The 23395-nt window shown below is 39.2% G+C and overlaps 1 protein-coding gene across 1 annotated transcript in view; it reads left to right on the top strand.

Moving 5' to 3' along the window:
* Positions 1-23395, top strand: part of LOC140145980 (bromodomain adjacent to zinc finger domain protein 1A-like) — a 43354-nt gene that overhangs the window by 15076 nt on the left and 4883 nt on the right. Inside the window, 19 exon segments of the mRNA XM_072167714.1 lie at positions 851-946; positions 1180-1315; positions 1867-2019; positions 3586-3681; positions 4024-4248; positions 4927-5092; positions 6117-7242; positions 7954-8094; positions 8945-9132; positions 9625-9788; positions 10456-10557; positions 11631-11866; positions 12294-12571; positions 14545-14760; positions 17973-18178; positions 18780-18847; positions 21588-21728; positions 21731-21950; positions 22413-22573. Coding sequence (XP_072023815.1) covers positions 851-946; positions 1180-1315; positions 1867-2019; positions 3586-3681; positions 4024-4248; positions 4927-5092; positions 6117-7242; positions 7954-8094; positions 8945-9132; positions 9625-9788; positions 10456-10557; positions 11631-11866; positions 12294-12571; positions 14545-14760; positions 17973-18178; positions 18780-18847; positions 21588-21728; positions 21731-21950; positions 22413-22573 — 4119 coding nt within the window.

A 23395-nucleotide genomic window follows, 5' to 3' on the forward strand; every position in this document is an offset into this window, starting at 1 on the left:
TTTTCTCGCCGCAATTCTCGCTATTTAGTAATTATCTCGCTTTTACAAGCAATAAAACAAGGTGTTTAATGCCGTAAAAACTTCCGAAAATCATTGAGTTCCATGGCGTGTTGACAATTCATGTCATCAAGTAAGCTTAAATGCGCTCACCAGTGTGTAGTTTCAGTGCTTAATTGGTCTCTAAAATGCCATGTCAAGGTAATTAAATACTAAATTGAAGTAGTTTATTGTTAAATTTATTAAACTGAGAAAGGATTTATTATGTAAACAACATATTGAGGTGGAAATAATTGAACTTTTGTTTACGTTTTTCGTCCTTCGATCGTGATGAATTGGCGCCATGTTTGAAAACATTGGACTATTTGGACTCCAGACGGCAGTATTTTGTTTTGTTAAAAAACATTTGGCAGCGATTTTCTGCGAAAATCTTGTTTTTTAAAGCAAATTTGGGGTAAATCTCGCTTTTAATTTTTTTATATCTCGTTTTTTGCCTTTAAAAATTGTGTTTTTTGCCGGGGCCTAGATATTACCTTTAAAACAAAATGTGTTGTGTAGAGACTTTACCTATTTAGATTTGTTTTTATATTTTTAATACCGATTTAAGCCAGTATAGAGGCCTTGCATGTGACGTATCATCCCGTAAATATGGCGGACTACTCAAATAGGTTGATGACAACATTTAATTGAATGGACTGCACTCCGCCATAACTACGGTGAAGGACACCGGTACAAATCCTTTGTTTGGAGCCAATCGATAATTTCATGCAGGGCCTCTATACTTAGTTCTGACTCGTTGTGCATGATGATTAACAGCTGCATATCTATGTATTCAATGTGTATTTCTTTCCAGGAGCGAGAAGTTCTTCGTGAGGAGAGAGAAGCAAGGGAAATGATCTTGAGGGAATGGAGAAGGCCCAGAGATGACTTGGAGTGCGATGACCTCAAGGTGAGTGCCACAAAGAACTGTTTTGATTGGTTACAAGGAGGATATACGATACCATTTTCAGAGATATGAGGTCACATGAATAATAATGAGTTTATGAAACAATGTTTATTCCTTAGAATCTTCCAAAGCCATCTTAGTGTGTACTACGATACCATTATCAGAGATAATTGGTAATTCCATGATGTCACATCATGAATATTAATGAGTTTATGAAATATTGTTTGATCCTTCAGGAGCTTCCCTGGCCATCTCCAGTGTGCACTAAGATACCACCAGAGATCTTTGGCAATGCTTTGATGTTAGTGGAGTTCGGTCACATATTTGCTGAGCATCTTGATCTGGAAGACTTCCCTGATGGCATCACATTAGGTGAGTATGACAAAGGACTCTTCTATTTGAAATCCATACACCCCTATGGAAAACATGACCTTTTCACCACCTATGGAAAATATGACCTTAATCTCCTACACAGGGAGTGTGAATTTCAAATGGAATTGCCTGAATGGGTGACTCCATATGAAATCTACACCCCCTGTATGGGAGATTAAGGTCAAGTAGGAAGTGTATGGGTTAAATGTTAACAGCTGAAATCATAACCTCAGTGTATCATACCGTATGTGCGTCCCAGTCAATTTGCGTGTTGGATGATGTACGGACACATGCGCACATCTGTATATCAATTGTGTTGTTGCTATCCAAAAGAGGTTAACGGTACTCTTCTGTATGAGCTACTCAAGTGTCTAATATCAGACATCTTGATTAATTGATAATGATATCTGTATTCCAATTGTAGATGTTGTTGAGAAAGCCTTTTGGATAGCCAAAAGAGGTTGACAGTATGCTGAATGAGCTAGGCCGGTGTCTGTCAGCCACCTTGATTGATTGATAAATGATGTCTTTATGTATTTCATTTAATGTAGATGTTGTTGAGAAAGCCTTGCTTTCCAAAGAGGTTGATGGTACCCTGTATGAGCTACTCAAGTGTCTAATGTCGGCCATCTTCAAGATGCAGGATGAAGAGGAAGAGGATGAAAAATTGGACCTGGAGGAACACGGTGTGCAAGCACCAACAGGTGAGATGGGTTAGGCAATTCCACTTGAAATACATACACCCTGTATGGAAGATATTGTATTTACTCTGTTGCACGCCCCGGAAGCATTAGCCTTGCTTTCTCCAAAAGGGAGGCGTTTATTAGAAGTCACTTTTTAGAACGATTATTCTCGTTAAAATCATTGGGTAAGCTTAAAACTCATGCTGAAATGACAAACTATGAACTATGATGAGACCTTTGCCAACTACCGACGCCATTACCGATCATGTGTGCACAATGGTAAGCTCACAACACAAGATAGCATGGAAATTTCAGCATTTTTTAAACATCTTTGTTGAAAAAAAAATGGTGGGGCATTTAATAGAAGGGGCCAACTAATAGTGTAAATATGGTATGACCTTTTAAGGTCATAGGAGCAAAAATTCGCACTCCATGTGCGGAAGATTAAAATCTTCCGCACATGGAGTGCGAATTTCAAATGCGACTACCTGAATGAGTTGTGAACTTCTTCTCCAGATAGGTACTTCGGCATGTGAGCATTGGTATAGACTATGCCATAGTCGAATTTTATTAAAAATATGTTATTATTAGTCATGATGAACCAAAATTATACTGATGTTTATTAAAATTAAAGTATTCAATAGTAAAATGGTCATAAAGAGTTAAAAATATCAGACGATTAGTGACAATAAAAGTAATTGAATGCAACATTATCTTGCATAACGGCTCACTTTTCCTGAACAATTCTGATTTTGGAATCTACCAGTTTATTGATAGCGAACCCCGAAATTTCGACTATGAACTTTGAATTGTAAGCAGAACTTTACCCCCTGGACTCTGCTCTCTAAAAACACACTGTCAAGCATACTTGTTTATCAGTCCATTAACCACAAGTACGCGCTAGATGTTTGATGAGAGATTAACTTTCAGCGTCAACACAAAAGCGCCGCAAATACCACAGACAGTTGTTTACGGTGTAGTTAATGGTAATGGCGCGGGCCCAGACGATTTAAACCATAGCGAGGTATGGGCGACCAATCACAAGGCAGATCCATTTAAAGATGCAAATCATGGCAAATTTTAGTTAGGCCAGAAATTGGCCTAACTCTCCATAGAGTCCCGTGTTAAAAATCTTAACCGCAAGGCAATGTCAGTAGTCCACTTGGGAAGCTAACAAACAGTGGGAGTAGGGTGACTGATCAGATGTGAAAATCTATCAATTGTGCACACATTAATTAAATCAGAGTTTTAAGCTTAAATACAATATCCAGAGTATGCACAATGGGCAAGTGGACTACGGGGTAGTCCAGCATTGGTATGGCATGGCTTCACCAGAAGTATTTAATAAAGAAGTTCAAGGGCATGCTGCACAACCAGTCAAAGCCATATAACATTTTCATAAGAAATAGAATTGTATGTTTTTGGTATAAAATGTTTCAATGTCACTCAGATACATGTATGTCCTCTTTTAATTTTGGCCCAAACAGATGAGGCAATACTAAGAAAATTGCTATTTAATACCAGCGCATATGTGGCAATAGGTCACAAATGTTAAATGCTAACATTAAACATTTTTGTAATTTTCAGCTGATTTATCAGAGACTCTAAATGATGATGATCCAACTTATGGCGCCCTCACTAGTGCCGCAACAGCAGCGACAGCTTGGCCTCAAATACATCATGGTATGTGTTAAAAAAAATAAGGGAGTGTGTGATCCAGACAGAATCATCCTGTTAATTCTGAAGTCTTAATGCTGATTTTGCTTGAAATTGGCAATTGAAGGGATTCCCCCCCCCAAGTCTGATGCCGATCAGATAAGGCTAAAATCGTACTGATTCAGAAGTGACCAATTTAATTGGTTCTTCTCTATAATACATGCAGTAATAAATATTTACAATGTGCTTAATTGCTGTGGCTTCAAAGAAAAAATAAAGAAAAAAAAAACTAAGGAAAAAATAATTATAAAAAAGTGCACATTTTTGCCTTGTGTATGTAATATTTTGTCTACTTGTCATTATTTTCAGGTACACCATTGCGTGCTCTCCCCGTTGATAGCACCACCATCTCGGAGGTCCTCCGTCTTCACCTCCTCTCATCCGGGGCCAAGACGACTCCAAATAATGTCAAATGGCGTTTCCAGCAGCGAGGCGGATACACGCCACATGATGATTGCGGGTTGGAATTCCGTATCCAAGAACCAGCAATATTGAAGGCATTGACCACGGGGAATGTGTACGACTTATCACCAGGTTAGTTTGAATTGGGCTATTGAAATTGACTCTTGCTCAATCACGGCGCAGCTTAGATGGGGATACTGATGAATGACATCATTATGAATATTCATATTAATGCTTCTAAGTTCTATTATTATGCATGGTCTTAATCGAGCTGCTGAATTGATATACTGTATTTCGTCAACTAGTCGCCCCCCCCTCAAATAAACGCCCCCACCACTTTTTTCAACCAAGATGTTTCAAAAATGCCGATATTTCATGCCATCATGTGTTGTAAGCTTACCAAGTTCCCCACATGGTCGATAACAGCATCAATAATTGGCGAAAATCTGGATTGGGAACCCGGAAGTGAGCCAGAAGTCAGTGTTTCTAGTTCATATTTCATCATTTTAGCATTTTTTATCGTTCTAAAATTGACCTTGAATAAACGCCCCCTTGGGAAAATGTAATGCCCCCGGGGGCTTTTATTTGACGAAATATGGTAGTTACATGGTGCTAGGACATGCCCTGTAAAAAGCTGTAGGTGGATGAAAGCTGTAGGAAGCTTAGTTAGGTACGGGCCCTTAGTCGGAACAGTTCCGATTTCTGAAATAGTGAGAAAAAAATTATTAAAAGAAAAGAAATAAAAAATGAGAAATAAAGAAAATTTGCTGTTGTTGTCATTTACATCAACATTGTAATATTTTTTTGTAGTTTCCAAGATGAAGATCATAGACACATTAACAGGCCAAATTCTCACCTATGTTGCCTTCCGAGACATGATAGAAGAAAGCTATGAAACAGTGGTAAATACACGCAAAGAATGGAGAGAATTTAACCGAGCTGAGAGACACAGGGAACGAGAAGAGGCTACTGCTAGGTAAGAACTATTTTGATTGGTTATAAAGAGGACTATATCATGTATTAAGCCAATCAGAGATGATGTAAGTCCAGGCATGATGAAAGACAGCTATGACCACAGAATTAGAGGAGAACCCAGACTCCCTATACCGGTGCTGTCAACTATATGGAGAGAAAATTGTGGGTATTCTAATCCTTGCCGATGGTGCACGGAGACGAACAAAAACAATTCTGCGTCTCATTTGAAGTGTGTAGGTTGCATCAATTGTGTCTCTCAAGTGCACCCATTATCCATGCTGTGCTGGCATGACCATGATTGCCTCATGCGTATCCCGAGGGAAACTGAATATTCCCAATGGTTTGCTCCATACCTGTATCAAGATGGTGGTCAAGTCCTGATTCTCATCTAATTTTGTGGCTATGAAACATGGTGAGTATATCAGTATTTCATTAAAAAATATAGTCCCCGCCACATGTACTTTATGTGGCCATAAATTATAAATGAAGACCGAAAAATACTTGTTTGTGTAGGATGTCCGGTCAACCAGACCAAAAATGCTGTACTGCATAGGTCAGCAACCAATCATGCTCAGACATGCTGCGCCTTTGCCTTGACGTCAGATGCAAACTAGTCTTTTTAATTTGGTCTTCGATAGAAGCACTTTTAACTTAACCCTAACCATACCAAATATCACAAAAGACCACAGGCTAGGTCCCTTCCATTTAAGCAGGGTGAGGGTTGGTAGCATACAGGGCATCTTGGACCAAAACCCCTTCAGATTGTATTAGGGTTTATAAGGCCCATAAATTGGTAAAAAAAATGCCCCCCCCCCCCCCACAAATTTGGAAACAGAAAATGGAAGAAAGAAGTTGAATGGCGGTCATTTTGAAAAGTGTCCTCTACTGTACACTGATTATGTCTCCAATTTGTATTTTTAGGTAGAAACAGAAAGTGTCAGAGAGAGAAATTAAATGGCACCTATAAACACCCTCTGCTGCACTGATTATGTCTCTGACTTTCATCATCTTTTTAATTTTTTTAGGTGGAAACAGAAAATGGAAGAACGAGTCAAGGAGAAAGAATTAGAACGTCAGAAACGAGAGCAGAAAGAGAAGGAACGATTAGAACAATTGAAAAAAGATGAGCAGAATGCAACAGCAGCTGTCGCGGCCATCTTTGCTGCCGCCGGACATCCGTCTCCTGACAATGGTGGCGCTATAAATACAGCTAATGGACCAATTATTCCTCTTCAACCCAGTACTTCTAATATCAATGGCACCGCTGGTGAGTCGGTGCAGAATTCAGCAGTGCAGCAGCAGAATTTGGAACCGCCGCAACCAGAGAAGGAATTGACACCAGAGGAATTGGAAGCAATAAGAAAGAAGGCAGAACGTGAGGCGAAGAAAGCGGCGGAAAAAGCAAAACGGTTGGAAGAGGAACGTTTGGCGCGTAAGGAAGCATTTGAAAAACAAGAGATGGAGTACGCGGAACAGATTGCAAATGCATCAGCCAAATATAGTGTCAATCCCCTTGGATCGGATCGGATATTCCGACGATTCTGGCGGTTGAACGCGACTCCAGGCTTATTCGTCGAATGGGACGATAAGCACCTCGATGACTTTGACTTTACCGCTGTGCCTCAAAATCCGCGATCCAATCCTTTACTTCCTGTATATAGCGTACCTAAACCTCAGGGTATAGTGCAAGTTGTGCACGCGAATCTTCAGCAGCAAGCGCCCTCTCAGGTGGTTGAAGAGGTGAAAGAACATGATACGTCAAATAGCAGCAATAAGGAGAACATTGATATCGAGGCAGTTAGTACAAACATCACTAGTCAAAGTGCTACACCCTTAAGTGACCAAACAAAACAAGACGTCGTTAACGGCATCCTTCAAGAACCTGAAGTGAAAATATTAACGCCCGATCCTCCTGATCTAGCTATGATGCGCAAAAATCACACACGTTGGGCATACTTCAACAGCACGGAACAGATTGACCAGCTGATAGCATCTTTGAATCCAAGAGGATTACGAGAATCGGCACTGAAGGAAGTCTTGCTGCAAGAAAAGAAAAAAATTGAAAAGTCAATAAAAGAGACACCGATAGAATTTTTAACGTCTGGGGATGTGTCGATGGATGGTCCGGACATGGCATCTACACCACGACAGGTGAGGGCGCTGTTCTGTTGCAGCCACAAACTTATATTTTGAAAGTGTAATATATCCAGCAAACACAAAATGTTTTGCAGTCGGGTCAATGCATACCATATATCAATGAGGGCTCCCTCCTGACCCCCTCAGGTTTGCTTTATAGTTTACTCATATGTTGTACCTGTAGAAATATTAAAAACCTGCAAATTTGAGGTCTGTAGCTCTTATGGATTTTCTGTGGCAGCCATTTCAAATGGATTAGGGGGTCTAAATTTGGACCCTAAAACTGCCCTTTAAATAAATTTCATCTTTGGGAGTCTGTACCTTCCTCGAGAGAGATAGAGGTATGAAACCTAATTGCATGCCCAATTTGTCAAAAAGTAAAAAAAAAAAAGTCTGTAATTGCATGTTGTGTTGCGGGGTCATTAAATATGCAAACAAAAATGGCACCTTTGCAGTACATGCGATCACAAGAAAATGGTCTTAAAATGGGGTCTCTTGAACTAAAGTAGGCTTTTTTTGTGCCTATTTTTGATGGAAAACTTCTCAAATTCAAAGTTAATTTGCAGGTATTCAGAGGAAAATTATGCCATAAATCTCTGCCACTAATGAGTTGTATTTAGATTGGGAAAATAAGATGCATAATGGTGTAAGATATGCAGAGTATACCCCCTGAATATTCCTTGTGAGTGTGAAATATAATTCAATTAATTCACTTTGATGTGTCAGGTGGTGGTCAAGATGAACAGCGGCAAGAAGGGGCTTGTGTCGGACCACGCCAACGGAGAGGAATCATTAGAACTACTACTGAGAGAACAGATACTATATATAGAGGATCGTGTGTGGCAAGGAGGGCTAGGCTATATCAAGGTAGGTGTGTCGTCACTGATTTTCTTGTGATTAGGGTTCTAGCTAGCCCAGTTGAGTGCTGGTTAATTTTACTATCCAATTAAGAGTGCTGACTTGGGGCACTATCGTTTTAGCAAACATGAGGGATTGGGGAATAATAGGCTATACTTTATTTGGTTCACCTTTAGTTCGGTAGTGACGTCAATGCTCTTTCGCGGTTGCGCCACAAGCCTGCCGACACTGCTCCTGTACGTGTGCATGTACACTCATGGTGTTTAACTTTATGGGCGCGATTTGATACTGCGGCGAGCGAAATATGCAGGTACGTCACTACCAAACTTGAGATGAACCATATTGTAGGGATTTAAGAAAGGTTATTTTCATTCTTTTGTAATAAAAAAATAATTTGTTTAAAAAATAAATTTGAAATTAATTGTTGTGATGTTGAAGTTGTGATGAAATATAAAAGTATTCAGCGAGGCATTTTTTTGAAAAATTATTGATTTTACTTGTTCAAATGAAAGTCTAGTGAGGGTTTGTTGGGTGTGAAAGCTGAATTAATTAAGAATCATGTTTGTGTACTTTTGATTCTTCAATGTATACATCTAGCACAACTCACTATTATACTAGAAGGTGGTCAAATAATAAATTGATAAATGGGAAGTTAATAAACTATGCAATTGGAAATTGACCATTCCATGGTGTATGTACAGAATGGCTTTTTTTGTCCATAACTGGACGTGTGTTTCAAGTGGTAAAGGGGGGATACGACAGAGATTACATGTAGATAAACTGCACCAAGTCATAAAGGTCCAGTCCTTCAATTGTGTGTTTATTCTGTGGTTGTAAATTTGTACTTCCCTCTCCACAGGTGAAAAACCGTAATCGATGGGTGGAGGCCATAGAACAGGGGGCCTACGACAGGCAAAGTGATGAGATTAGCTGGGGCCCTGTGTGGGCTAGGTCCCTTCTTGATGACAAGGACTTCTTAAACATGTCTGGGTCTGATCTGCCGCTTGCTGACGATGAGAAAACGCCATCTCTCAAACCCAAAGATAGGTAAGAAACGAAGTGCCAAAAACCCTTCCCGGTAGTAAACAGTGGGATTTAGAGATGACAAAAAATTGAAACTTGTTAAGTATGGTTTCTCATGAATACACACATCCTATATCATGGAATCATATATTCATGGGATTCTATGCATGACACTGTATCTGCTATAAAAGTCACCTTAAATGTAATGAGGTGAGAGGGAGTCACTGGGTTAGGTTCAAGTTCAGCAACGACTCCACAGCAATTTATCCATTGCAACGGGATATTCCAGTTCAAATATGTACACCCCCTATGAAAGACATTACCTGAATCTTCCACACACGGAGTGTAAATTTCAAACGTGATTACCTGAATGGGTTCCTCCATTTGAAATCTACACACTATGTCTCTTGTTTGGGAGGCTAAGGTCATGCCTTCTATAGGGGGTGTATGGATTTCAACTGGAATAACGCATTGTTATTGATCCATCTTAAATCATGTATTGCATTTTCATTTCAGGGTTTCTGAGTTGAAGAAATCAGAAGGTGCTGCAACAGGCTCCCCAGGCTCAACGAGGTGTAGCACCCCTAACAACCTCATTGAGCAAGTTGTGCGAGACATGGCATGTGCTCTGCTGCAGATCTCTCAGGGGGTGGGAGACAAATATCTCAAGGAACCCTTGGGTATGTAATAAAATATTAAATATGTTTGGTGTGACATGATTCTTTAGATGTAGTACCCCCTGACAATCTAGTTTACAAGTTGTGTGGGACATGGCACATGCTCCGGATCTCTCAGTGGTGGAGAGACAAATATCTCAACTTTCAAGGGACCCTGGGATAAGTTATAAAAACATTAAGTTTGTTGTTTGGTATGATATGATTTCTTAAGGTGTAGGACCCCTAACAACATCTATTACCAAATCTTGTGGGATATGGCATGTGCTCTGATCCACAGCTGGGGAGGCAAATATCTCAAGGAGACCATGGGTACCGTATAATAAAAACATTGCAACTGTTGGTATGACATGATTTCATATGGTGTTGCACCCCCAACAACATCTTTTACCAAGTGTTGTGAGACATGGCATGTGCAAAAAAAGAAAGTTGTTTTCCGCTCACACCAAATTTTGAAAACTCTACGAAAATTCTTGCCGAATGTTAATGTATGTGCTCTTTGTGTTCAATGCAGCGACCACAAAATTAAAAACGCAAAGTTTTTTTTTTGTATAGGTCTATGTAATTGTGAATTTAAATACAAGGGAAGTAATTTCAAATCGGCAAAGCACAAGCAAGTTACAAACGCAAAATTATAATATTGACTATTAATTTAATAATATGTTTATTGCAGGCAAAGAGGACCCAACAGCAGGTGTAAGAAAAAGTAAACGACAAGCAAAAAAAGGTGACGACAGCGACAGCGATGACGACGTGCAAGAGGTTGATGAAGATGGTTAGTGGGAATACACCCAAATATCTTAAGAATACACCTAAAATGTCTTTGGAATACACCCAAATGTCTTTGGAATACACCCAAATGTCTTTGGAATACACCCATGTCTTTGGAATACACCCAAATGTCTTTGGAATACACCCAAATGTCTTTGGAATACACCCAAATGTCTTTGGAATACACCCAAATGTCTTTGGAATACACCCAAATGTCTTTGGAATACACCCAAATGTCTTTGGAATACACCCAAATGTCTTTGGAATACACCCAAATGTCTTTGGAATACACCCAAATGTCTTTGGAATACACCCATGTCTTTGGAATACACCCATGTCTTTGGAATACACCCATGTCTTTGGAATACACCCAAATGTCTTTGGAATACACCCAAATGTCTTTGGAATACACCCAAATGTCTTCGAATACACCCAAATGTCTTTGGAATACACCCATGTCTTTGGAATACACCCAATCAAATGTCTTTGGAATACACCCAAATGTCTTTGGAATACACTCGTGTCTTTGGAATACACACAAATGTCTTCGGAATACACACAAATGTTGTATGAATACACACGTCTTAGGAATACAACCAATGTCGTATGAATGGAAACAGGTGTGTTAAGAATACACCCAAATATCATTCTAATACACCCACATATCGTACATGAATACACACAATGCCATAAGAATATGCCCAAATGTCGTAAGAATGCACCCACATGTTGTGTCCAAGATGGTGGTGTTGTGTCCAAATGAACCCTGTTTGTTTTTGAACACATATTTTTAGAACAGCAGAGCGCGAGCCAGTCACAACAGCGATGTAGGACATGGGCACAGATGGGGAGTTGCGCTATTGTGCACGACCAAAGTCGCACAGGAATATTTTCATTGGTCTAACAAAATATGGATTCACAAAGTTTTTTAGTCATCATTGCAAACATAACACAATAATATAAACAGTTGCAGATGTCAAAGGACATGCACTCCAAATCCTGATAGGCATCCCATATAAGTTAACTAGTCATTTACCAAGTCTTGATAATGCTGCAAATTTTTCTCTCATTCAACAGACAAGAAACTCAGGAAGAACACACGTGAATGCTGGGAGGAATCCCTCATGGCATCGACTAGCCTTTCCCAAGTCTTCTTACATCTTAACACATTGGAAAGATCCATCATCTGGGCCAGGTCTTTGCTCAATCTAAGATGTCGTATATGTCGACGCAAGGGTGACGCAGAATCAATGTTGATTTGCGATGGATGTGATCGTGGACATCATATGTACTGCCTTAAACCAGCTCTCAAGGTATGTGTGTTTAATTAGAGAATAATCCTGGTTAAAGCCATGATAACCCTGGCCTGGTTTGAGTGAGCCATGTTAACCCTGGTTTAATTATTAACCCTGGTTTGAGCCATATTATCCCTAGTTTTAACCATATTAACCAAGGATTTAGCCATGTTAACTCTGGTTTAAGCCATGTTATGTTAACCCTGGTTTTAGCCATGTTAACCATGGTAAAGCAAGACGCTCTACATTTGACATGTTAACCCTGGTTTAAGCCATGTTAACTCTAGTTTAAGCCATGTTATGTTAACCCTGGTTTTAGCCATGTTAACCATGGTAAAGCAAGACGCTCTACATTTGACATGTTAACCCTGGTTTACTTTAAGCCATGTCAACCCTGGTTTAAGCCATGTTAACCCTGGTTTTTTTTTTTTTTACTCTGTTACAGTCTGTACCAAGAGGAGACTGGTATTGCAAGGATTGTAAACCAAAACAGCAGCTACCAAGAACACCTCGTAAAGCAAGACGCTCTACATTTGACAGCACGGAAGAAGAGAAGGAAGAGGCTGAAGACTCTGATTCATCCGAAGAAGAGGAAGAAGACGACGAGGAAGAGGATGCATCTGAAGAGGAGGACGAAGAGGAAGAAGAAGAGGAGGAAGAAGAGGAGGAGGAAGAGGAGGAGGAAGAAGATGAGGTGGAAGTTGAAAGTGACGAAGCTGAAGAGTAAGTGACAGTCTTTTTATAGAATTTTTATTAAACAAATTTAGAAATTTGAATTTGCAGGAAGTGTTTGTTTTTTAATACCAAGGTGACCTTTTTACTCATTTTATGAAGAATTTTTTATTTAATTTAATTTTTTTAATTTTTATGTATTCACAATTTTTATTTGGGTTTTTGACTTTTTTTCTTCTGTTCATTGTCACATGTTTGTTTATCCGTTGTGTATGTTGTGTTGGTGTTTGTGTCCATATATGTGGGGGGTGTGTGTGCATTGGGGTATTCCAGTTGAAATCCATACACCCCCTGTGGTCGACATGATCATTAATCTTCCATACAGGAGTGTGAATTTTCAAGTGGGGTTACCTGATTGGGTGACTCTCATTTGAAATCTACATCCCCTGTATTGGAGAATAGAGGTCCCAGGTCATGTCTTCCATAGGGGTTGTATGGATTTCAACTGGAATATCCCAATGCATTGCAATTCCAATCTTGCATGCTCAGAACTTAGAAATTAATAATCAAATTTCTTCCATTTTGGCGTTTAAATGAACGCGACTTGTCAGGAATTAAAGTATTATTGTCTAAAACATAATAACAAATGTTGGCAGTTAGCAGGCTCAATGAGTTTTAAAGCCATAATGTGCAATTATTTCCATAAAATTTTAATTTGCTTATTCTTTACTCAAAATGCTGAAATAAATATTAATTAATGACAGGAAAGTGTTCTGTCCATTTCAAGCCGGAATAACAAGATAAAGTGAAAGAAACCTCACTGGCTGTTTTGGCCATTTTAACAATAAACATGCAGTTCTATCATGTGTGAATTCCATAAATATTACCCACAATGCACTCTGTTCTGAGATTGATTGGAATATCTGGATCATGGGTTTCTCTACCGGAAGTTAGTTGTGACCGAAATTCCTTCCCACAATGCAATTTGCGTATTGTATAACCGGTGGCGTAACCTCCAAGCTGTATGTGTATACAAATTGGAGATGGATTAACCTCCCAGCTGTATCTATGGATATACAATAACTCCCTGTTACCTGATGGGAAGGAATTTTGTTTGAATTGACTTACGGTGGTGAAACCCAGGTTCCATATGTATTGCAAAGGGCATATTCTAAAATGTCTTAGCACTTCATTCTAACCAGGGCTTTCTAGGGTTGGCTATTTACCGGGAAATGCTAATAATTTATCCCTCACACCTTTGTTTCAAGCAGACATTTTATAATTCAAAGCAGTGGACATTTTAATTTATTTTTTAAAAGACAAGACCGCATAGGTGAACTATGATATACCTCATGTTCAAAAAACATGTGACAGTTTTATTAAAAACCGAAACCCTTGTTTTTGATTTTTAATTTATTGGTGTTTTTTTGTGAAAAGGGTATTTACATTAGAGTTTACATTCAAGAATGTGGTTATTGAAGGAGCTATCGCTCTAATTTTCATTCAATTTTAAGCTTGTAGTAAACCAAAAGCAATCGTTTTGTATTGAGATCTTGAAAATTTATAAGTGTGAAGTGAATCAAGTGATCACTTTCATCCTTATATGAAACGCCTGAATAACCAATCAATCAATGCGATATTGTTATACAATCGCTGAACAACCTTCGTTCAACAGCTGATAGCTTTGTAAGAAAAAACATTTGTTTTTCATAAAATGTTTACAATATGTACCAGAACTCATCACCCCAATTAATCACTGTGCTAGGGGTATATCATGCAGTAGTTCACTTAAATGTGACCTTGCCCTAAACAAATATATAATGTCCTATACCCCAATGTTAAAAAACAAGTGCCCAGTGGGTACAGGTTGACATTTCAACATTGAATAAACATTGTTTCACTGTTGATGCAACATTGAAATTTCAACCTTTGCCCACTAACATAATGTGGTACTTAACCGGTAAATACCGGTACTTCCCGTCTGGTATTTACCGGTCAACTGTATGGCTTTCTCTCCATGACAGCGACGAGGAAGAAGAGGACAACGAAATTGAATTCAGTAGGGTCAGCAATTTTGACGGCGATCACGACGAAGTTTGCGGCGAGTGCCGACACGGGGGACAGTTACTTTTGTGCGACCAATGTCCGGCAGCGTTCCACAGAGAATGCCTTGATCCGCCGTTGAGTAAAGTCCCGAAGGGAGCGTGGATCTGTGCTGCATGTGTTTACCAAGCCAATGGGTAACTGATTTTTGCGCCTATCTTATACCGCCCAACACTAAGCTCTTGCGGTATTAACACCACCCATTCCTAATGACCTTTGCTCACTCCATGACCTAGAAGTACTAGAGTTAAACCTCATTAACACAAAATTGGCAAGGCTTAAAATTTTAGTTTGTGTTAACAATAACATGGATAACATATTATCAGGTTGTTATAAAGGTATATATTTGGGCCTTGAAAACATTTTGTTTTAACAAGAATTTTGTGTTAATGAGTTTCCACTGTACATGCCACCATTTCATTGTCATTCTGGCTCCATCCATCCCTTTCCTTCCTCCATTGAGTAAAGGTGTGCTGCATGTGTGGACCTTAAAGCAATTGCTAACTTATTTCATTGGCTATTGCATTCATTTTTCTCCATCCATCCCTCCCTCCCTCCTTTTGGTCGGATGAGGACAATCAAACAATTGTTTTCTTTCTTAAGTACAAGGAGTCCCCTGTCCCCACCTGTTACAGCTGTCAGGTGTCATATTTTTTTAGGTGTGTACAAGATTGAATGCAGAAATTGTCCAATGTTTATGAAATGGCAGCTATTGCAGATAGGGCCTTTTTGTACTAGCTTGGAACTAATTCATGCCTATCTAGCTAACCTTTAATCATCTCTCACCTGCATACCCATTACCATAGGGCTATTCCATTTGAAATCTGCCAGACTTCTGTGGAAGATTTTAGAAACATACAGAGGCAGTAGGAGTGTGTTTTTCAAATGGAATTGTCTAGCTAGGGTTAATTATTTTGAAACCAATATTCTCCATGTGTATGGCTTTACCTGTATCTTCCACAACCGGAGGGAGTATTTCATTATTGAAGTAAACTTATCAAGTAAATTGTCTATTCTATTTGAAACCCATACTCTGTCTGTGGAAGACTAAAGCTCAATCTTTCACAGGAAATTTAAACGCTACCTATTACAGATGATAACATTAAACACACACATGATCTGTTAAACCTTTTGCAATTGTAGTAGACGTGTACATGCAAGTCATTTTCAACCTTAAATTTTCCACTGATTCTTCAATGCTAAACAACAGTTGAAAGTAATGAAATCTGAAGACTTCTTTTCAAATTTACACAAAGATTGAGTTTAAGGTGTGCGAGTGCGATCACACACCATTGCACACCTTAAATTGCCTTGTCGGGTTACGATTTAAAGCACACCTCGATTCCTAAACTTCTTGTTGAGTGTAATTTAATAATATGCCTAATAGCCCACCTTAACATTTCCAGAAGTGTGATTTGTAGCATGCCTGTTAAATTTAAGGTCATGTCTTCCATAGGGGGTGTATAAATTTCAAAATCATTGCATGACTTCATTTCAACCTGCCAATTGATACAAATGTTTCTAAGACTTACAACAAAAGCTGAATTTATACTCGATCGCTGAGCGAGGAGCGATTGGTATTTGACCAATGAGGCAGAACGCTTTCCCAGAAGCGCTTTACCTCATTGGCTAAAAACCAGTTGCTATCGCTTAGCTATGTAGTATAAATTCAGCTTAAAAGAGAAAAAAAAACACGGTTTGTCTCGAAGTTAAATTGAAAAATTGCTACCCAGTTTGTGGTGTTTTTTTATGGCTGCAATATTTCTGAATGATCAACAAAAAAATATAACCTCTGAACTAATTGTTATGCTTGCTTGTTGCATGTTTGTGATTTGTTATGTTGCATGTTGGTAACTGTTTAAGCTTCATGTGTGTTATTATAAATACTAACTCATCCTTCATTTTACAGCCATTTTTAGTTTGTAGAAAGTATAACATATCTGTGCATGCTTTGAATGTATAAAAACCTCATTTAATTTATGGAGCATTTCAGAATCGATCACAACTTAATCATAATTATTATGTAGTGCATGTGTTTTCATTAACTGGCATGCTGACCAATGATGATTTGCCCATAATCAGTTCTGGTGCATTGGTTCTCAATAGCCAGCCCTCAGACCAATGGTCATTAATTGCCCTTGAGCCACAGAGGACTACAGAGCGCGTACTACCAGTCAAAGTCTCTGCATCATCCGATAATGAGGGCCGATTGTTCCATGAAATGCGACAGGCGAGACTGCTACGCAATTGCCGCGTATTTTCATGGTCTATCGCGAAAGCACGCAACGCTCTATCGCGTATACGCGAAGGCACGCAGGGCTGGCGTGATTGTTTGACACGACACAATCGAACAATCAGCCCTCATGAATATGCGAGAACTGGTAGCATACAATACACGGGGACTTTGACTGGTGGTACTTTCTCCGTTTATCTCTTTCCTCTATGCCTTGAGCAGATCTGGTGCATGGGTTCTCTATAGATGGCTGTGGCAGGCTGGCCCTTGAGCAGCTTGATTGGATGCATGGGTTTTCGATAGCTGGCCCTCAGACCAATGGTCATATGTCTTGCGCAGCTCTGATGCATGGATTTTCAATAGCCAGCCCACAAACCAATAGTGGCTGGCCCTTGCGCAGCTCTGATGCATGGGTTCTCAATAGTCAGGCTTCAGACCAATGGTGATTGGCCCTTGAGCAGATCTGATACATAGGTTCTCAATAGCCGGGTTGCAGACCAATTGTAGCTGGCCCTTGAGCAGATCTGAAATGTACAGTAAAGCAAGATATATTTTACCCTCAAATGAAGAATTTTGAAGTGTATTTGGCCCTATAGTCTGAGAGCAAATATAACATGAAAACTTCTGGTCTAGTCACTCGAAAGATTGGACCAGGCCTCAAATTTCAATTTTTTGGGGGCATCGATTTTTAAAGCCACTGGGCAAAGACAAAGGGCAGCAAGGTCAACAAGTGATGAAGAATACTTGACAAATAGGCATGCAAAAGGCAATGGCCTTGGTGGCCTCCCTGAAATTCAAGCCCTGGATTGGATTATTCCACTTGAAATCCATTACACCTCCTATGGAACACATGATCTTATTCTTCCACACAGGTAGTTCCAAATGAGGTTATCTGAATAGGTTGCTCCACATACAGGTGGCTCCATTTGAGATCTACACTCCCTGTGTGGGAGATTGAAGGTCATGTCTTTCATGGGAGGTGTATGAATTTCAACTTGAATTGCAGGTCACATAATTATATTGGAATTACCTGCCTGGGTTGGGTGGTGTAAAAATTATTTTTATCAACTTCTACAAGCACGATAATTAAATTTATGCTTCCGATTTTGTCAACAGAAGTTACGAAGACGACGACCATGAAGACCTGTGCGCTAAATGCAACCATGGCGGAGAGCTTATATGCTGTGACAAGTGCCCTCTAGCGTTCCATCTTGAATGCTGCGAACCGCCTCTCTCAAAAGTACCGAAGGGAGACTGGAAATGCGAAGAATGCGCGCCAAAACCGAAGAAGAAATCTCAGGGTGGTAAAGGAAATGCCAAAGGTATGCAGGAAAAAGTTAACTGTCTTTCTAACAGTGCCCCAGATTGGTTAATTTAGGGGTTTATTCATATATTTTCATGACTAAACTTGCCCCGTTCATTCTTACCAGAACATTTTGCGATTCTTAAATAATAACAAAAAGTAACGAGCAACATTATTAAAAAACATGACACCACCAATTTTTTTCAACCAAAATGTATAAATGCTGAAATCTTGTGTAAGTAAGCTTACCACTGTCCACACACTGTCAGTAATTGCAGCAAATGACATCGCAAGCCCGGAAGTGAACCAGAAGTCATCGATCATAAGTTCACATTTCGTCATTTCCGCATGATTTTAAAGCTTACCTAATGATTTTTTCTGGAATTATTGTTGTAAAAAAGATCTCTAATAAATACCTGCTCTTTAGAAAATGTCATGCCCCCTGGGACGTTTATTACAGAATATTATATACGATAATAAATTTCTTTACCTCTGGTCTATATTAAACTCAAATTCCTTTTTAATCCCCATCATCTTCATCCCTCCCATTAATATTCTTACCATGTTGCTGATTGGCTCAATAAATCTTATTACATAGTACTCATTTTTGTTTCTTACAGAATCTCCTTCAACTTCAAGTAAAGCAACTAAAGCTTCTACCAAGAAATCCCAAGCAAGTACCTCCAAGGTAGGCATGGACACATTGCATATTTATGAATATTAATGAGCTAATTTGCATATGTGATGAGATCAATCAGAACAATAAAATACAAAGAAAGTTGAGCACTAGTATTGGCTATAAATCAAAATCAATATTAGTAACAATTGGCTCATTTATTTATGATCATAAAGACCCTGTCTTAAATGTATAATCCAATAGTATAATTTAAAAAAATGTGAAATTTAACCCCCAGAACACAAATCATAATGGGGGAAAGTTAAGGTTAGCCGAGAGTTTTTCATGCGCTTGATTTCAGAGGGCGTAAGTTCATAACAGAAACAGCCATGCAGAAAATGAACAAGCGCATCGGGACGTAGGCCTACTTACAATAGAATATCGATCCACGGTCAAGACATGAAAAGGCTATGAAACTTGGCTTAGCTCGTGCCCGGAGCTCGGATGCCGGGGGGATGGCACAAGCCGTTTTCGGCAATTTTCACAAGGATTTTATAAATTTTAAAATTGATTGGGGGCACTTCGTCAAGCTACGCCCTGGAAAATGTGTTGATTTTGAATTTATAGCCTTGATATCTTTGATGAAATCAATGCTGCTATTCCCCTGATTACAATGTAGGCCTAAGGGTAGGCAACAACAACAATATCAAAAAGCAATTATTTGTAAATCGAATTTGGGATGAAAATCAACAAGACAGACTTAGCAGGCCTACAAATTTCTGAATTATATAAAGTGAAAAACAATCAATCACGATTCACTGCACTCAGCGAATCAATCAAATAAAACTAAAAAGAAAGGAGCAAGAAAGAATAAAGACATAGTGAAAAAGAGGAAGAAAGAGAGAGAGAGAAAATAAACGAAAATGAAAGAAAGAAAGAAAGAAATGAAAAAAAAAGAAATGAAAAAAGGAGAAAGAAAAGAGGAAAGAAAGGAAGTAAAAATGAGAAAAGAAAAAAAAAGAAAATTCAGCCACACGGAGACTCGAACCCACAAAAATAGTTCACATTAGATTATCAGTCCAATGCTCTATCAACTCGCCATCGATCAACTTACGCAATAGACTGTTCTCAAAGCGGGTGATATAACTATAATTGGATGCAATTCAAGATGATTACAATCGCGTCCGCATTATGGCTCTTAGAATAAACACGCATGTCGGCGCTGAAATTTTGAACGAACTGATGGAGGAAAACCTCGCTTTTTGCAAAACTAGCTTCAATTTGGAGTGAAAATCAAATGGAATAGCAATTGGCAGAATGTTGAGAAATAATGTAGGTATTCAGATGTCTAAATTAACGCCTCGTAATCAAGATATCGATAATTTCACAAACCAGCTTTTTCTCAAGCAAATTCTCCAAAATTTTCCCCCCAAAAGGGCTTTTAACATTTAATCGGTACTGTATTTGGTTCTTCCCCATGGCAACATTATTTCTTTGATCGATTTATAATACAATACGAAAAAGAAGAAAACAATCGCTCGGTGTGGATTTATACGGAGCGCAATTTAGAAAAAAACCTCATGGAACATGTTTTTGATGTTGTGAACATGGTGGGTAAAAATGCTTTAAACGAAGGATTTTCAAATTTATTCTAATAATTTGTATATAACACACACAAAAATGTTAAGCTACATCCAATGCACCAACATTTCACTCGCTGCGATATTTGATTACTGAGAAAACTCTGTTTTAGAGAACAACTTTATCGCCTTTTATACGCTTTTTTTATACGCGTCTCTTTGTGTAACCTTAAGCCCAACATTCCCGGAACGGTTCCGACTCGTGATCAAGAGCCTCGGCGATGCCATCATGTTGTCCCCTTGAGTAGGACACTTAACTCAACTACTGCTCTCCATCCAGGTGTATAAATTGATATCTGACATTCTTAAATGCTGGGAAGGTAACAGACTCGCTCTGGAGGAGATGTGGCGATCCTCCCCACCAGCAACATTTCATGGTGGGGTCCAGCCTAATCCCTATATGAAAGAGAGATGGGCACTCCGTCCTGTAAAAAATGCAAGTTAAAGTTTGATCCCTTTACCTGTTAAAGCATTTAACACGGAAAAACAATCCATAAAAATATATAAGGCCAAAAAAAAAAGGTTTGTCTCAAAGGTCGTGGGTGCATTTGTGAAATCATAAGAAATGAAAAAAAAGAAATGCGGACATTTTTTTATTTCAAATTTTTTTTTTTTTTTAGTTTTTCCAGAATACCATGAAAAAAGTCGGGAATAAAAAATAAAAAAAAATAAAAAAATTGCATTTCGCATTTGTTTTTAAATTTCTTGTGAGCTTTGAGACAAACCTTTTTTTTTTTTTTTTTGGTCAAGTAACTTTTCCATAAAATATTAGCTTTTACTGTCAGATGTGTCTCCTTTGAGCCGAACAACTGAGGTAAAGCAAAGAAAATTGGAATTTACTACTAGCGCCAATGCTTGTTACTACGTCGGTCGTGCAACGGCCAACATTCTTTGATGTGTTATGAACATCGAATACGCGTTTGACTACTATTTCTATCGTAATAATAAACCTTTTTGTTCAAACGGTTTATTCAAAATCTTGGGATTTTAACAAAACTACAGCACCTATAAAGTCTTGATTGTTGTGGTGTATTTTAGTTTACTTTAGTACATTACAATCGTATAAAAACAGACTTTTAAAGAAATATTGAGGGCGTCCTCAGCAAATGTTACAATATGGCAAAGGCTTTAAATATAATCCTACTTTTTTTTTGTGCTCATCCCTTTTCCAGGTCACACCAACCCGTGGCACAAAAGGCAGCAAACAGAACACCCCAGCTTCTGCAGAGTCCACCTCGCGCAGCAAGAAATCACGTCAAAGAACCCCGACACGGACGACGCACACACCAGCACCAAAAAGCGTGCCACCAGGAGGCCAGGATCGGCTGCTGCAACATCGGAAGATGACAGCGCGACAGAGACACCATCTTCAGCGCGCCCTCTTAAGAGGAGTTTAAGTAAGAAGGCGTCTACCAAGTCATCAAGATCAGCTTCGTCAGATGAAACGGACAGAAAGCGGCCTGCTAAAGGAGGAATCAAAGTGGTTTTTGGTGGAGGTCGACGGTCAAGAGACTCAAGAAGTCAAAGCACGGATGGTAAGTGCTTTGTGAAATTAACTTAATTGGTAAAGCCTTTGCGATTGTAAACCTAAATTAGAGTCTGAATTTCTCCGTTTTGTAAATTATGTTAAATTCCATGTTGTTTTCTGTTTTCTAAAAATAACCATAAATTTTACCCACTCAATGAAAATCAATAACAGTATGTTTCTATCTAGAAACACTTATCTGGAAACACTTATCCAAAATTGACCATTCAAAAATCGCCGGCATGGCCAAAGTAAAAGTCATGACACTGCAAATATATGACCCCTACGGGTCACAACGAGACAATTAGCAGTAAGTTCCTTGTCCAGGGGAATTTCAAGCTAACTCGAGAGGGTACTAACTACCGCCAGGATTCGAAACCTGCATGTAGATTGCAGAGATTGTTAATGTGGTATGTTCTTGGATTGTTGTCAAACATTCTAACAAAGTATATGTGTAACTTTCTACTTTCAGAATCTGAGACAGAAGGAGCGACATCGTCCACACGTCGCTTATCAGCCGGCAGCCGGGGCAGTCATGAGGGTCAGCAGGTCAGGCTGTGTGAAGAATTACTCAAAGAACTCGTCAAACATCCCGACTCTGGACCATTCAGGATGCCAGTCAGCAAGAAAGCAGTAAGTGTCATTTTAAGTAACATTGCATGAGTAATCAGGGACGTAGCTACAGCGGATGGTGGCGGGCGGCAGAGCCTGGCACTCAGATTTAGGGCCCACCACTGATACACAATTTAAGCTCTGGCGCCCAGCACTCAAGTGTCAAAAATGGCAAAATCACAAGAATTTGGTCAAATTAAGGCAATTTTTTAATGAAATTGTCAATGTCATGACAAATTCCCACAAATACCACCCGGCGCTAAAATTTCTCTAGCTACAACCTTGTACGAGTTATAATATTGAAGCCCTAATGACAGCCCTCGAATTAACCCACGGCACCCATGGCATTTTGCCGTGGGTGCACATCCCCACTGCCGTAATGACCTAAAAATATGTCTTTTACCCAAGGCAGTCACTTGCCGTGCCCTCTAATGAAGTTACCATCGGTGCCCCAGCCCTGCCCCTTCATTATAAAATCTTCTATCTATGTTTGTGTGCGTTTTCTTCACTTTTGAGAAATTGCCTTGGTGCCCTTCTCAAATTTTCAACAGTTGCCATGATGCCCTCTTGAAATATTACAAACTGTCGTGCTGCCTTGCCTTTTCAGTGAAAATCCAAGGCAATTATCAACTTACCCTAAAAAAGTTGCCATGCCCCTTCAGATCCTTAATTCGAGGGCTGCCTAATGAGGCACTAATTACTCAAAGTGGTCAACCAGTAGGGCTCTGAAAAGAATTAATCAAGCAACTCTACAATCATACTGACTCGGGACCATATTCAGGATGCCAGTGAGCAAGAAAGCAGTGTTATTTGGATAACATTGTATAATATTGAAGCCCTAAC

The sequence above is a fragment of the Amphiura filiformis genome, chromosome 2 (genome assembly GCF_039555335.1).
Source record: "Amphiura filiformis chromosome 2, Afil_fr2py, whole genome shotgun sequence".
Lineage (NCBI taxonomy): Eukaryota > Metazoa > Echinodermata > Ophiuroidea > Amphilepidida > Amphiuridae > Amphiura > Amphiura filiformis.